The sequence below is a fragment of the Atractosteus spatula genome, chromosome 16, assembly GCF_055471065.1.
Source record: "Atractosteus spatula isolate fAtrSpa1 chromosome 16, fAtrSpa1.hap1, whole genome shotgun sequence".
Classification (NCBI taxonomy): domain Eukaryota; kingdom Metazoa; phylum Chordata; class Actinopteri; order Semionotiformes; family Lepisosteidae; genus Atractosteus; species Atractosteus spatula.
This window is the reverse complement of record NC_142721.1, coordinates 613,335-627,122: the sequence shown is the minus strand read 5'-3', so window position 1 is coordinate 627,122 and position 13,788 is coordinate 613,335. Positions and strand designations below refer to the sequence as shown.

The 13,788-nt window shown below is 45.2% G+C and overlaps 1 protein-coding gene across 1 annotated transcript in view; it reads right to left on the bottom strand.

Moving 5' to 3' along the window:
* Positions 1–8,251: 8,251 nt before the first annotated feature.
* brsk2b (BR serine/threonine kinase 2b) overlaps positions 8,252–13,788 on the bottom strand; it is a 139,007-nt gene continuing 133,470 nt past the window's right edge. Inside the window, exon 18 of the mRNA XM_088935141.1 lies at positions 8,252–8,548. Within this exon, the coding sequence (XP_088791267.1) occupies positions 8,373–8,548 (176 nt within the window). The 3' untranslated portion in view covers positions 8,252–8,372. The remainder of the gene's footprint in view (positions 8,549–13,788) is intronic.

Below are 13,788 nucleotides of genomic sequence, written 5' to 3'. Positions count from 1 at the left end.
TGTTTCCCAAGTAGGTGTTATCGCAGCTTCCTGGCCAGATTTCCCCCTGCCTTTACCAATCATGGCCTCCTAATAATCCCCATCTCTGAACTGGCTTCATTACTCTGTTCTCATGTGTGTGGGGAGCATACTGGTACACTCTGGCTGCTGTCACATCATCCAGGTGGTGCTGTTTTCCACACTGGTGGTGGAGGGGAGACCCCATTAGCGCTTTGAGTGGAGTGTCCAGAAAAGCGCTATATAAGTGTAAGGATTATTATTAATGTCTCCATTGCCTACAAAGTTTTTTGTGGTACTCTGTCTCCACCAAGTGGATTAAATGAGTACTGCGTTTTCACTGCCTCCTACATTCAGTAACTTTCTCAGAACAAAATGTGCTTGGAATTTTAATAATTACAAAACATCTAAGCTACAGACTGAGACAGCAAAGAAAGGAGCAGAGAAATTCAATTACATTTTTTTTTATCATTTAATGTTTTAAGAAAATTGGAGTCCAACAAAGAGGAATGCAAATGCCAAGAAATGAAGAGGAGGTCTGAAAGACATGCAAGGATTAATAGAGTACAGCAGGCCTACGGCAGCACAGTGAGGGTTAGAGATCCTGCCTCACAGCTCTTCGATCCTGCGTTACCTTCAGTGTGGAGTCTGCATGTTCTTTCTGCGGCTGCATCATTTCCTCCTGCATTTCACAGGTCTGTGGGCTTATATACCTCTGAGTTCCCTGTGTGGAATTTGTATGTTCTCCTTGTGTGTGCATGGGTTTTCTCCCACAGTGCAAAAACATACTGGTACCCAATGTCAGTGTGTCTGTCTGCCCCGAGATGGACTGGCGTCCCATCCAGGGTGTACCCTGCCTTAAGCTCGTTGCCAATCTGGACAGGCTTCAGCTCCCCTGTGACCCTGAACTGCAAGAAGCAGTTAGAAAACAGATGTGTGGAAGTGTTTGTGTCCTGTGATGGACTGGTGCTCTGTCCAGGGATTGTGGTCCTGCCTTGTGCCCGGTGATGAATTATACTGGTGTCCTGTCTGGGGTGTGGTCCTGCCTTGTGCCCAGTGATATATACTGTACTGGTGTCCTGCCTGGGCTGTGGTCCTGCCTTGTGCCCAGTGATATATACTGTACTGGTGTCCTGTCTGGGCTGTGGTCCTGCCTTGTGCCCAGTGATATATACTGTACTGGTGTCCTGTCTGGGCTGTGGTCCTGCCGTGTGCCCAGTGATATATACTGTACTGGTGTCCTGTCTGGGCTGTGGTCCTGCCTTGTGCCCAGTGATATATACTGTACTGGTGTCCTGCCTGGGCTGTGGGCCTGCCTTGTGCCCAGTGATATATACTGCACTGGTGTCCTGTCTGTGCTGTGGTCCTGCCTTGTGCCCAGTGATATATACTGTACTGGTGTCCTGCCTGGGCTGTGGTCCTGCCTTGTGCCCAGTGATATATACTGTACTGGTGTCCTGTCTGGGGTATGGTCCTGCCTTGTGCCCAGTGATATATACTGTACTGGTGTCCTGTCTGGGGTATGGTCCTGCCTTGTGCCCAGTGATATATACTGTACTGGTGTCCTGTCTGGGGTGTGGTCCTGCCTTGTGCCCAGTGACATATACTGTACTGGTGTCCTGTCTGTGCTGTGGTCCTGCCTTGCGCCTGGTGATGAACTATACTGGTGTCCTGTCTGTGCTGTGGTCCTGCCTTGTGCCCAGTGATGAACTATACTGGTGTCCTCTCTGGGGTGTGGTCCTGCCTTGTGTCCAGTGTTATATACTGTACTGGTGTCCTGTCTGGGCTGTGGTCCTGCCTTGCGCCCAGTGATTTATACTGTACTGTTGTCCTGTCTGGGGTGTGGTCCTGCCTTGTGCCCAGTGATATATATATATACATACTGTACTGGTGTCCTGTCTGGGTTGTGGTCCTGCCTTGTGCCCAGTGATATATACTGTACTGGTGTCCTGTCTGGGCTGTGGTCCTGCCTTGTGCCCAGTGATATATACTGTACTGGTGTCCTGTCTGTGCTGTGGTCCTGCCTTGTGCCCAGTGATATATACTGTACTGGTGCCCTGTCTGGGGTGTGTTCCTGCCTTGTGCCCAGTGATATATACTGTACTGGTGTCCTGCCTGGGCTGTGGTCCTGCCTTGTGCCCAGTGATATATACTGTACTGGTGTCCTGCCTGGGCTGTGGTCCTGCCTTGTGCCCAGTGATATATACTGTACTGGTGTCCTGTCTGGGCTGTGGTCCTGCCGTGTGCCCAGTGATATATACTGTACTGGTGTCCTGTCTGGGCTGTGGTCCTGCCGTGTGCCCAGTGATATATACTGTACTGGTGTCCTGTCTGGGGTGTGGTCCTGCCTTGTGCCCAGTGATATATACTGTACTGGTGTCCTGCCTGGGCTGTGGTCCTGCCTTGTGCCCAGTGATATATACTGTACTGGTGTCCTGCCTGGGCTGTGGGCCTGCCTTGTGCCCAGTGATATATACTGCACTGGTGTCCTGTCTGTGCTGTGGTCCTGCCTTGTGCCCAGTGATATATACTGTACTGGTGTCCTGCCTGGGCTGTGGTCCTGCCTTGTGCCCAGTGATATATACTGTACTGGTGTCCTGCCTGGGCTGTGGTCCTGCCTTGTGCCCAGTGATATATACTGTACTGGTGTCCTGTCTGGGGTATGGTCCTGCCTTGTGCCCAGTGATATATACTGTACTGGTGTCCTGTCTGGGGTGTGGTCCTGCCTTGTGCCCAGTGACATATACTGTACTGGTGTCCTGTCTGTGCTGTGGTCCTGCCTTGCGCCTGGTGATGAACTATACTGGTGTCCTGTCTGTGCTGTGGTCCTGCCTTGTGCCCAGTGATGAACTATACTGGTGTCCTCTCTGGGGTGTGGTCCTGCCTTGTGTCCAGTGTTATATACTGTACTGGTGTCCTGTCTGGGCTGTGGTCCTGCCTTGCGCCCAGTGATTTATACTGTACTGTTGTCCTGTCTGGGGTGTGGTCCTGCCTTGTGCCCAGTGATATATATATATACATACTGTACTGGTGTCCTGTCTGGGTTGTGGTCCTGCCTTGTGCCCAGTGATATATACTGTACTGGTGTCCTGTCTGGGCTGTGGTCCTGCCTTGTGCCCAGTGATATATACTGTACTGGTGTCCTGTCTGGGGTGTGGTCCTGCCTTGTGCCCAGTGATATATACTGTACTGGTGTCCTGTCTGTGCTGTGGTCCTGCCTTGTGCCCAGTGATATATACTGTACTGGTGTCCTCTCTGGGGTGTGGTCCTGCCTTGTGTCCAGTGTTATATACTGTACTGGTGTCCTGTCTGGGCTGTGGTCCTGCCTTGCGCCCAGTGATTTATACTGTACTGTTGTCCTGTCTGGGGTGTGGTCCTGCCTTGTGCCCAGTGATATATATATATACATACTGTACTGGTGTCCTGTCTGGGTTGTGGTCCTGCCTTGTGCCCAGTGATATATACTGTACTGGTGTCCTGTCTGGGCTGTGGTCCTGCCTTGTGCCCAGTGATATATACTGTACTGGTGTCCTGTCTGGGGTGTGGTCCTGCCTTGTGCCCAGTGATATATACTGTACTGGTGTCCTGTCTGTGCTGTGGTCCTGCCTTGTGCCCAGTGATATATACTGTACTGGTGCCCTGTCTGGGGTGTGTTCCTGCCTTGTGCCCAGTGATATATACTGTACTGGTGTCCTGCCTGGGCTGTGGTCCTGCCTTGTGCCCAGTGATATATACTGTACTGGTGTCCTGTCTGGGGTGTGGTCCTGCCTTGGGCCCAGTGATATATACTATACTGGTGTCCTGTCTGGGCTGTGGTCCTGCCTTGTGCCCAGTGATATATACTGTACTGGTGTCCTGTCTGGGGTGTGGTCCTGCCTTGCGCCCAGTGATATATACTATACTGGTGTCCTGTCTGGGGTGTGGTCCTGGCTTGTGCCCAGTGATGAACTATACTGGTGCCCTGTCTGGGGTGTGGTCCTGCCTTGTGCCCAGTGATATATACTGTACTGGTGTCCTGTCTAGGGTGTGGTCCTGCCCTGTGCCCAGTGATGAATTATACTGGTGTCCTGTCTGTGCTGTGGTCCTGCCTTGTGCCCAGTGATATATACTGTACTGGTGTCCTGTCTGGGGTGTGGTCCTGCCTTGCGCCCAGTGATATATACTGTACTGGTGCCCTGTCTGGGGTGTGGTCCTGCCTTGTGCCCGGTGATGACCTGTACTGGCGTCCTGTCTGGGATCCTGAGAATCTTCAGGAATTACCCCCTGTTGGACTGAGGGGTTATTGGAAACAGGTAGAGTGTAACAAACTAAACTAACCATTTAATATAAGAATAAAAGCATAAATGTAATTTGTGGTATATATGGTTCACCATCTGGTCTTAACTACTGAGCCATTATTTTAACCCGACTTATGCTTTTGCTAAAATTTCTCGATTGTGTTTCATGCATCCCAACGCAATCTTTTTTTTATGAAATCCCCATAAAGTCTATTTTAAATACATTTGAGCATTACAAGTTATCCATATATCCAAGTTAATTCTCCCCCGACACCTGCTCCCCGAACATCATGCCCCGATCCCCAGCACATCTCTGGGCCGGTTCCAACTAACTCACCAGTCTGGACCGGCAGTACTCTCTCAAGCCAAACAGGTAAAGGAGAGGGTGTCACCTTTATTGCAACTGTAATTATTCTGGCTTATCTGTAACTACGTAGCCTCGAGTAAGTATGTTTCGTCCTAAATCTTCACCAACCCCCAGTTTGAAAAAAGTCTCACCGATCATTAAGAGGACCAGCATTAAATATTTGTTGGGTACGGGCATTAAACAAACAACATGCATTTGTTACATGCTACAGTGTGAAGGAGCCTGCTCCTTTCCAGTCGACAAATGAGGTAAAACGACCATTCGCACTTGAGAATTGAAGAGGGTTAACTGGTGTCTCTAACTTAAAACAAAAGTTACTGGTTATACACATAAATGATAAAAACGTGAGATGGGAATATAAACACATTATGTCAGCACTCCCCCTGATGAACCGTTCGCATTAAACCACCGTGCTCAATGCAGTCTACTCAATAAAGCATGCGAAACAAAATGTATTTTCAATTGAGAGTTTGCTAGGTGAAGCAACTGTGGTTTGTTATTGCACCACAAAAAAGAAATACAACAACAAATGTTTAACAAGGATCGCTGTGCAACTACACTGCAGGAAAGTTCAAGACTTGAATTTTGGCGCACTCACCTGCAAGCGATGTCAAGGTGGATCAAACGCCGAGTCTTTACTGGGTGATTTCGAATGAATGCTTAAATCTCAAGCAGTTTTATTTCATACAGTTCTTCAAATAAGTAGTCCTTAACAGCTCTAATTTTTGGTACACTGACCACTGAAACGTGATGAGCTCAGACCGCTGTGCTTGCACAGCTACAGCCCTAGCCGGTGAAGCAGCAGCTCCGTGGAGCTCTTGACGCGCGATCTCTTCACAGGAATTTCCCTGCGATGCCCTGACTACATAACTACGAGGGTTTATTCTAGTGTTTAATATAGCGAAATGTAGATGGTGCACTCTATTTTAGAAATGTCCGTGGATTGTAAGCGGAAAATCACAATTTCACACTAGTATTTCAGATAAAAGGAAAATCAACATTTCGTAACAGTATCATCTCACTTGCAATAGCAGCTAATCCAGTTCAGGGTCACGATGGCCCTGGCACATGACCGGCTACGCCCTGGACAGGACGCCAGTCCATTGTAGCACAGACACAGACGCGCTCACTCCAGGACCAGTTTTCCCAGAAACCAGTTAGTTAACCTACCCGCCTGCCTGGGACTGTAGGAGAAAACCCACACAAACACCGGAAGAGCATAGAATCGCAAGAATTGAACCCAAGACATTAGCGCTGCATGACAGTCATGCTAACCACTGCCTATTTACTATAATATTTTTTATATAAATGCCCTTTTCCACGTATTTCAACATCATTAAGATTGATGACATTTTAATTCACCCTTTGCCCAGGTCAGCTTTAACATCGCAGCCTCTGTGAAACGATGTTGCCATTGGCACCCGCCATGACACAAACATACATCTCTGTGGTCTTTAGACATGACTTAAAAAACCCTCCCATTTAAGGGTACAAAACTGAAACGGGGGCCTGTGGAGGGGTTACAATAAAGCAGCATCTTTCTCAACAAGGTGTCAGCCTTCACTTACCTCTGATTAACTCCATGGATTCCAAAGGGAGGAGATTAAGGAGCCCACACACGGTGTAACTCAATGAATTTATTGGTTTTGCACTGCAGTTGCTCACAGTTATATTACAAGGGGATACATTGTAGTTTGTTCCTGGTTAATAACAATGAATTGTATTGTTTTATCCTGTGTATTTTTTTTCAAAGTACAAAATAGGAAGGAAAACATCAGGTATTGCTTTATTTCTTTTTTGATTTAAATCCCCTTCCTGCTTGTTCCACCTGGGTTTATATTATTTTTAAATATATTTATATATTTGTTCTTTTTTTGAATCCAAGCCTTTCTTTAAGAGGTACCGTGTAAAGGAAGCATTGTAAAATTTGTGCACAAGAAGAAGAGAGAAAAAAGAAGGGAAGGAAACACAAAAGAAACAGTGATAGAGGAAAACAGAAGAGAGGAAGGAAGGAGAAAACGAAAGAGGAGGAGAGAAGGGTTCAGGGCAGGGAGACAGTCGAATGGAACAATTACAGCAAGATCATGCAAAAAAAGCCAATGTTTTGACATGCACACAGTAATACAAGATAAAAGTCCAAGAACAGGAATCCCCTTTTTTGTTTCAAGAAGTTCATTGCCCGAAATCATCTATTTACAAGAAACAGCAGTTCGAGAGTATCGTTTTTTTTCTTCTTAACCTGTAGTACACGCACAATGATATGAAACTGACAAATATCAATAGAAGATAATCATTTCCTCACAAAGAGGCTAGTCTACATTCTTAAATTACTGGTAAATTATTATTATTTTTTAACATATACTACAAGTTTGTTTTGTTCTTGAAGCTGGGAAAAAATAATGTCCATTGTTTGTTCATGTACCTCTATTCAGTGAGGAAAAACTTAAAAGAATAATGTTTTTTCTGTCTTTAAATAAACTTGTGTTGCCCCAACACAAACATAAATAGCGTACAATCTCTGCTAACGGATTTATTTAATATAAATAGCCAAGACGGTAATAAATTAAAACTTAATAAACAAACAATGAAACAGAGCCCCCCCCAAAAAAAGATACAAAAATAACATTTCCACCATGAAAACTTCCCTTCCAGTCTTTCCAGATGTCACAGACGAGTTTTAACTGCTCAAACTGCAATGAGACTCTCTTGATGTAGGGGAAAAAAAACTCCCGAAAGTATATTGTGTAACATTCTAAAATGGTGAAAATAAATAAACGAATAAATAAATTAACGAAACATCTGGCAACACTATGTTCAGACCTGGCCCTACAACTAAACAGCGTCACTACTGGACAATTTTTACATAAGAAACATATTCTGTACAACAGAGTAGATCATTCATTGCGTACACAAACCCCTCTCGACTCTTTGCACCATTTTAAATAAGGTCTCCAGTCCTGCAGCGATGGCATTCCGGTCCACAGGCGTGTTCAATCCCAGTCACTCACAAAAAAAGAGTCTGAAGTTGAAAAAGGGAAACGGTACAGCGAAGGTCCACACAAGCGTGTTAAAACCCACCGTCTTCCATTTCTGTCTGGCTTTTCTTGCTTCTTTTAAGTCACAGAGTTTTGTTTTCGTACGTGTGTGCAGCGGACATAAGTTGTCTCTTTTTTAAGGCTTTTCCAGCTCCTCTGGTTTCGTTCCGGCATTCCGAGTGCATGGAAGGAAACTTGGGAAAAAGGTGGCGACGGTGTCCTGTTTTTATTTTTGTTTGTTTGAGGGGGATGAGGGGTTGGGTTGGACATGGGAAGGCGGTGGGACAGATTGTAGGAGCGGCTCCATGGTTTTTATTCGCTTTTACTTGCCTCGAAATGTGCCCTCCGTCAACAAATATCCGCGGCACACGGCGGCAGGGCTGGAGCTGGAATTTAACAAGTTTTCTGGACAATGCCTGGCAGTAGAGTGGAAACAAGTCATTTTACAAGGTGAGCAAAAGAAGAGAAAGAAACGAAAAAGGAATGAAAAAATACTGGTGTAAAAATGCCTTTCTTTGGGGGGGTGGGGTGTGTGTCTGCGTGTGCTACTTTTTAAAATATTTAATTCAGTTATATATACAGTCATTCCGTCATACAAAAGTTGGTCTATAGACACGTATCGAAGTAGTTTTATATGTACATCTACTAGTACAAGTGACTAGCTTTCTAAACACTTTAATTTCAATTTGTTTTATTTTAAGGTTGCTCCTGTGCCCCAACAGATGTTACCATCTTTGACTTGTCTTTGCCTGTTGGGTATTTAGAGTCCCCTCTAGAACCAAAGTCATTAGCATCGGGTTCATGTCTCTTGCTGTTTGCGCCATGCTTGGTGGGGGTACCAGGCGGATGGGCCACTTGCCCGTTCTTCTCGTCTGAAAAAAGTTGTTTAATTACGTCAAAGAAGTTACTCAATGGGCTGCCTAGGTACACAGAACAAAACAAAAACAAAGAAAAGGAGAGAAAGAGAGAGAGAACAAACAAAGAAATGAACAATGGGGTTCACGGAGAGAAGAGGTGAGAGAGAGTGAGAGACCCAGAGCCACACGGTGGACCAGATGACGACAGTGTGTGTGCACAGCGGTGTGTGTGCATGAGGACTGGCAGGTAGTGAGGTTGGGGGGGAGTGAGAGGACACACAGGTAGGTACATGATAAAACACCTCCATCACGCGGACAAAGGGGCTGTAGCCAGAAGTGTCACCATAAAGAGGAGTTCCACAATGAGACAGGATTCAGCCTCCAGTCAGATCTTGCCTTGTGCATGTGTGGTTCCCCTAACTGACAGAAAACCTCTCAGCTGTTACCTTGCAGTCAAAATGCTCAATCACAACCTTGAATCATGTCAACGGTGTTATGTTTTTTAAATTATTTTTTTTAGATTAAACAGCATCCTTCTCTCTCCCCTGTTCCCTCAACCCTTTCTTCCTCACACAAGTGTGTCTTCAAATTACAGTGAACCAGAGTATAGAGTGAAAAACACGGACTATAATACTTTATGATGACACTGTGGCCTTTGTGGAGGTCAAACTGTGGATATGCCCGGAATTTGGGGTGGCTTTGGAATCTCCGTTTTTCTGGGTTGAATGAAATTAGATGGAGAAATGGAAGAGAGCACTGGGAATGCTGGGTAGGGTGAAACCTAAGAGCCTGTCAGCTGCTCAGCGTTGCTTTTCCCTCAAAGCTTCACTATTAATGATTCGCGTTGCGTGGCAGGAAGTGGGCGACTGCAACAAAGGAAGTGCAAGCGGTTGTGGGAAATGCAGTTCTAGCTTCTTTACACACCTGACTGCTGCCACTGAAAGGTGTAAACTGATGGTCGTTGTGTTGCCCTCCTAGAGCTGATCTGTCAATAAGCAGATAAACCACAAGCAGGAAAAAAAAGACTTTTCTGAACGCCCTTCATAAAAAAGTGACAGTGTTGCAAACGCAAGTGGGCCCTTCATATGCAAGCATGCTTTGGTCAAGGGTTTGTCTGGCTTACGTTTCTTTCTCTAAGCTTCACAAGACTGAAGGACCTTTGTTTCAAAACTATATAGTAACATAGACATATTTAATATACAGTAAAGGGCAGCAGGTCTGTCGCTTTTAGGTATCCAATTTGAACTTGAATGTTAAGTTAAAATTATACACACCACCTCGTTAAAACGAATGCAAAGGATCATATTTAGGAAAAGGGCTTTCAGTGGAGATTAAAGACCATACGCTAAAGGCAAACGAGTTGACAATTTGCCCTGTACAGAAGCTCTAGGTGATCAAAGGTTCTTTTGAAATCTGATCCAGAACTTCACCTTGCTTTTGTTACCCGAATTAGACTTGTGTTTCTTTCATCAGAATAGGTCAGCGCTGGGGCTCTACAGAGAACAGTTATGTGGTTTAGCAACACAGCTGTAAAAGCCTTTGTTCTTGCAGTTCACGTCCAACATTTTTAAAGATGTAGCTTAACAGCAGTCAAGTGGATAATTAAACAACTTCCTTGTTATCAGAGGTGCTTGAGCAACAGAAAGAGAAAGGAGAGGCTTGTGCCTGCCAAAGCTGCTGTGCTGCAGAATATTTTGTCATTACCCCCTGTTGGACTGAGGGGTTATTGGAAACAGTAGACTGTAACAAACTAAACTAACCATTTAATATAAGAATAAAAGCATAAATGTAACCCTTATGGTTCTTAATGTCTGCTCAGTTTACACAAGCCCTTTGGAACCAGGAACGCACAGAGAGATGTCTGGTTTTTGGGAAAAGACTGAAGAGTGTCACCACATTCCTGATTTAAGCATTTCAGTTGATTTGTTTCACGTTTTTAAGAAGGTTCAAGAGGGAGGCCATTGTAATATCATTACAACACAGTCAGTGCTCAGACCAATATCTTTCAGAATTACCTCTTAAGTCAAAACTGTTATTACTAACCTCTAGCACAGACCTGAAGGGTGGGAAATCTTGACTGACCACCCCGAATTCTCCCAGATTGAAGGCTAGAAATTAATACTTGATATTTCCTGCCTAGGGCCTACTGGTAACTGTAATTCTGTCCCTAAACTGGTAAGTGGCTCACACAGAGGTGGAATAGATTTAGACGGTGTGGAAATAAGCCACATTTCTCCTCCGTATGGTCAATCTTTCCACAGCATTGGCTCACTTTATAACTAATAGTTTCATCCATTTTCCCCCAGTGTCCTTCATCAATTCATTCCAGATAAACACGGCATGACGGCCCTCTCGCCACTCCACGCCGCCGATGAGGACAAAGTGGTTTCTGAGAAACAGGCGCAGGCAGCCAGCTATAGTAGTTTATACACATGAGTTTATACGTGCGGCTGTGCGAAGATGTCCATTTCCTTTCAATCTGCATAGGTTAAAAGCTCCTAGATGTGAAATGACTACAATCAAGGAACAGCCATTCATTACTGCGGCAAATTGAACAAGCGCGATGCCTCACACAGTGAAAATAAAGTGGCCTCTGAAATGGCCTTTGAATAAAAAAAAGACCAGGAGAATTCCTGCGCTTTCCATTAGTGGAAACTGTAGGTGTCTTTGAAAACTGACTCTTATAAACGAAAGATGGAGTGAAAGCAAAGGAACCGTGTTCTGTAATAACTTTTTTACTTAATATCTGTAATAATAAGGAGGCTGATAAGATATTCAACAGAAATATAGCATTTACACAACATGAACAAAACCTTTGCAGCTAGTGTAAGACAAGTACAGGACAACTTCATGAAAAGGTTAACATTCTTGATAAAACACTTTTTTATTCTAAAGTTTAAGGTTCTGCTCTATTTAAACAGAAAGGTCACTGTAGCTTTGCAAGATTAATTTTAACTATATTATTTAACTATATTAAAAATTAAACTTTATTCTGAGCCAATAAATATCAATCAACATTGTCATACTGATTCCTTACATGCTTTTAATGCTTTTCTGACCCAGGGATCCCACAGAACTAAATTCTCAATGATTCTGTACAAGTATTGATAACTCTACTTTGGAATAAAAGCTTGGCATTCATGCCATTCCTGTTGTCTGCACACTGATTCTGAATTAAGGGAGCTAAGCGCTCAGTGACACTGCAGATGGCTTCTTCACCCTTGCTGGCCAAGAACAGGTTAAATCACTGTTACTACCTGTTCTCCTTCTTGCAGTGCAGCTGGAACAGCACAGCAGCAGCCGCCTGCTTTCAGAGAGGGATCGTACATCATTCTGTACGAATTAATCACCTAAACCTTGTGTAACCAGTCAGTCAGCATCAGCTTCCAATGCCTCACTGCTCTTCCTACAGGAGCAAGGAACAAACAAATCACATGCGCTAATATTTCTGCAGGACTCAAACAAGCCAATTAAGCTTCCCTTAATGTGTTCCTATCGGGATGCTGTGCTTGTGTGACATGAAGCCAGGAAATGGGAATATTCACAAGGACAAGAATTTCTTCAGTGCTGTAAACATCCAGCGCTGTTCTTTCAGCTGTAGTGCCCATCTACACAAGATTGAACCACAGAGGATCCTTATCCTGGCTTCTGTGCTGGTAAGTGGACGAGAGAACATGTGACTCCCCCCTGGACAGAGGGCTGGTCCACCTCCAGCTTCACCTCCCCAGCAGTGCTGGTCCCCACTTCCACAGCTGGGTGGACTGGAGCAACAGGAGTAGAGTATCTCACTCATGGTTCAAAGGGATTTGAACCCACAACCCCCAAGGTTCTGACATCCCCACAATATGGGGACTGCTAGTGATCCAGCTACGAGAGGTGCTGAGAGTACAGGTCAGGACCCTGTCATCTGCTGCTCTGGTCAGGATTATCCAAACGAGAGGCACAGGGGCCAAGGCCTTTCCTGTCTTTCAAGGCTAATGGCATCACCTGGGTCCCGCGGGGCGCCCACAAGCTTCTAGAGCCGTCAGGGAGAGGAGGACTGCCTCCTCCCGGCCGCACTCTCTTCCTCGCTCTTCTGGGCGGTGAGCCTCGTCTGTGCAGTGAGTAAACCGAAACTGTCTTTCTTTTCTACAATTGCCCGCCCTTTGGCGAAATATCATCATCCTTTTAGAATCTGTGACATAGGAAGTGTCAGGTGCCCTGACCTCCGGACCGAAATGAAAAAAACCAACATATTCCAACTGGAAATGCAACACCTTTTCACAGCACAAGTGAAACAAAAAAGCCTATATTCCTCAAAGAAGATATCTCTGATTTTACTAATGGAGACATTGCCGGATGGCTGAGACTTTATTGTCCCCAATGCAGAACTGCGGCTGTATCCTTCTGTGACCTCACCTCTCCCTGATTGGTTGAGTCAACTCAGCTGTATAAAATGGTATTTGAAGTTTGCAGGGCTTTAACCTACACTATAGTGGTGTCCCATTCACGGGGAGTCATGCTCTCAGATCTCTTAAAGCTAAGAGAATCCAGGTATCAGAACTCCAGAAATACAGTTGCTACAAGAGTAGTCACTCTTGGTTATATAGTACATATGCCACCTAAATTTCTCAATTCAAGCTTGTAAAGGCAGACAGGTAGATGGCTGACATTTAATCAAGGGATCCAACATGGCTTAAATCTGCAAATAGAAAATCTGAGTGAGATGTGTGGCTTGAAACACTAGCCTAACAGAAGCCTCACACTGTTTTTTCTTGGTGTACCACAGAGTGACAAAGCTCTAGCCAGGGTAGAAATAGGAAGACTAACGCATCCATTAGCATTCAGCAGTGGCTGCCTGAAAACCTGACTCTGCATCACTGATTTCCATGGGTGGCAAAGCACAAATTGACGCGCAGATGTTTTCTGGAGGAAAAAAAAATATAGCCACTCATCTGGGGTAGGAACTGCAACATCAAATGGGCAGATGTGCCCCTATGCCTGGCTGAGCCCCCCGAGCTCGTCAGCGTGCTCCAGCTGTCAGACACTGCCAAGCCTTCACTTCTCCCGGGCTGAGGGCCTCTATCACAGACTCCTCTTCTCGGGGGAGTTACTCCACGTCGCACCCTGTGATGAAGTGCCTTTGAACTTACTCTCCCCAGTCACTCAAAAAATCTGCCCCCTTATCGCAAGAGGTGAACCAGTAAACTCAAGGCCACTGTTTATTTTTTCCAGTTTATAAAACCTTTTATACAAGTTCACTGCCTATTCCTTGA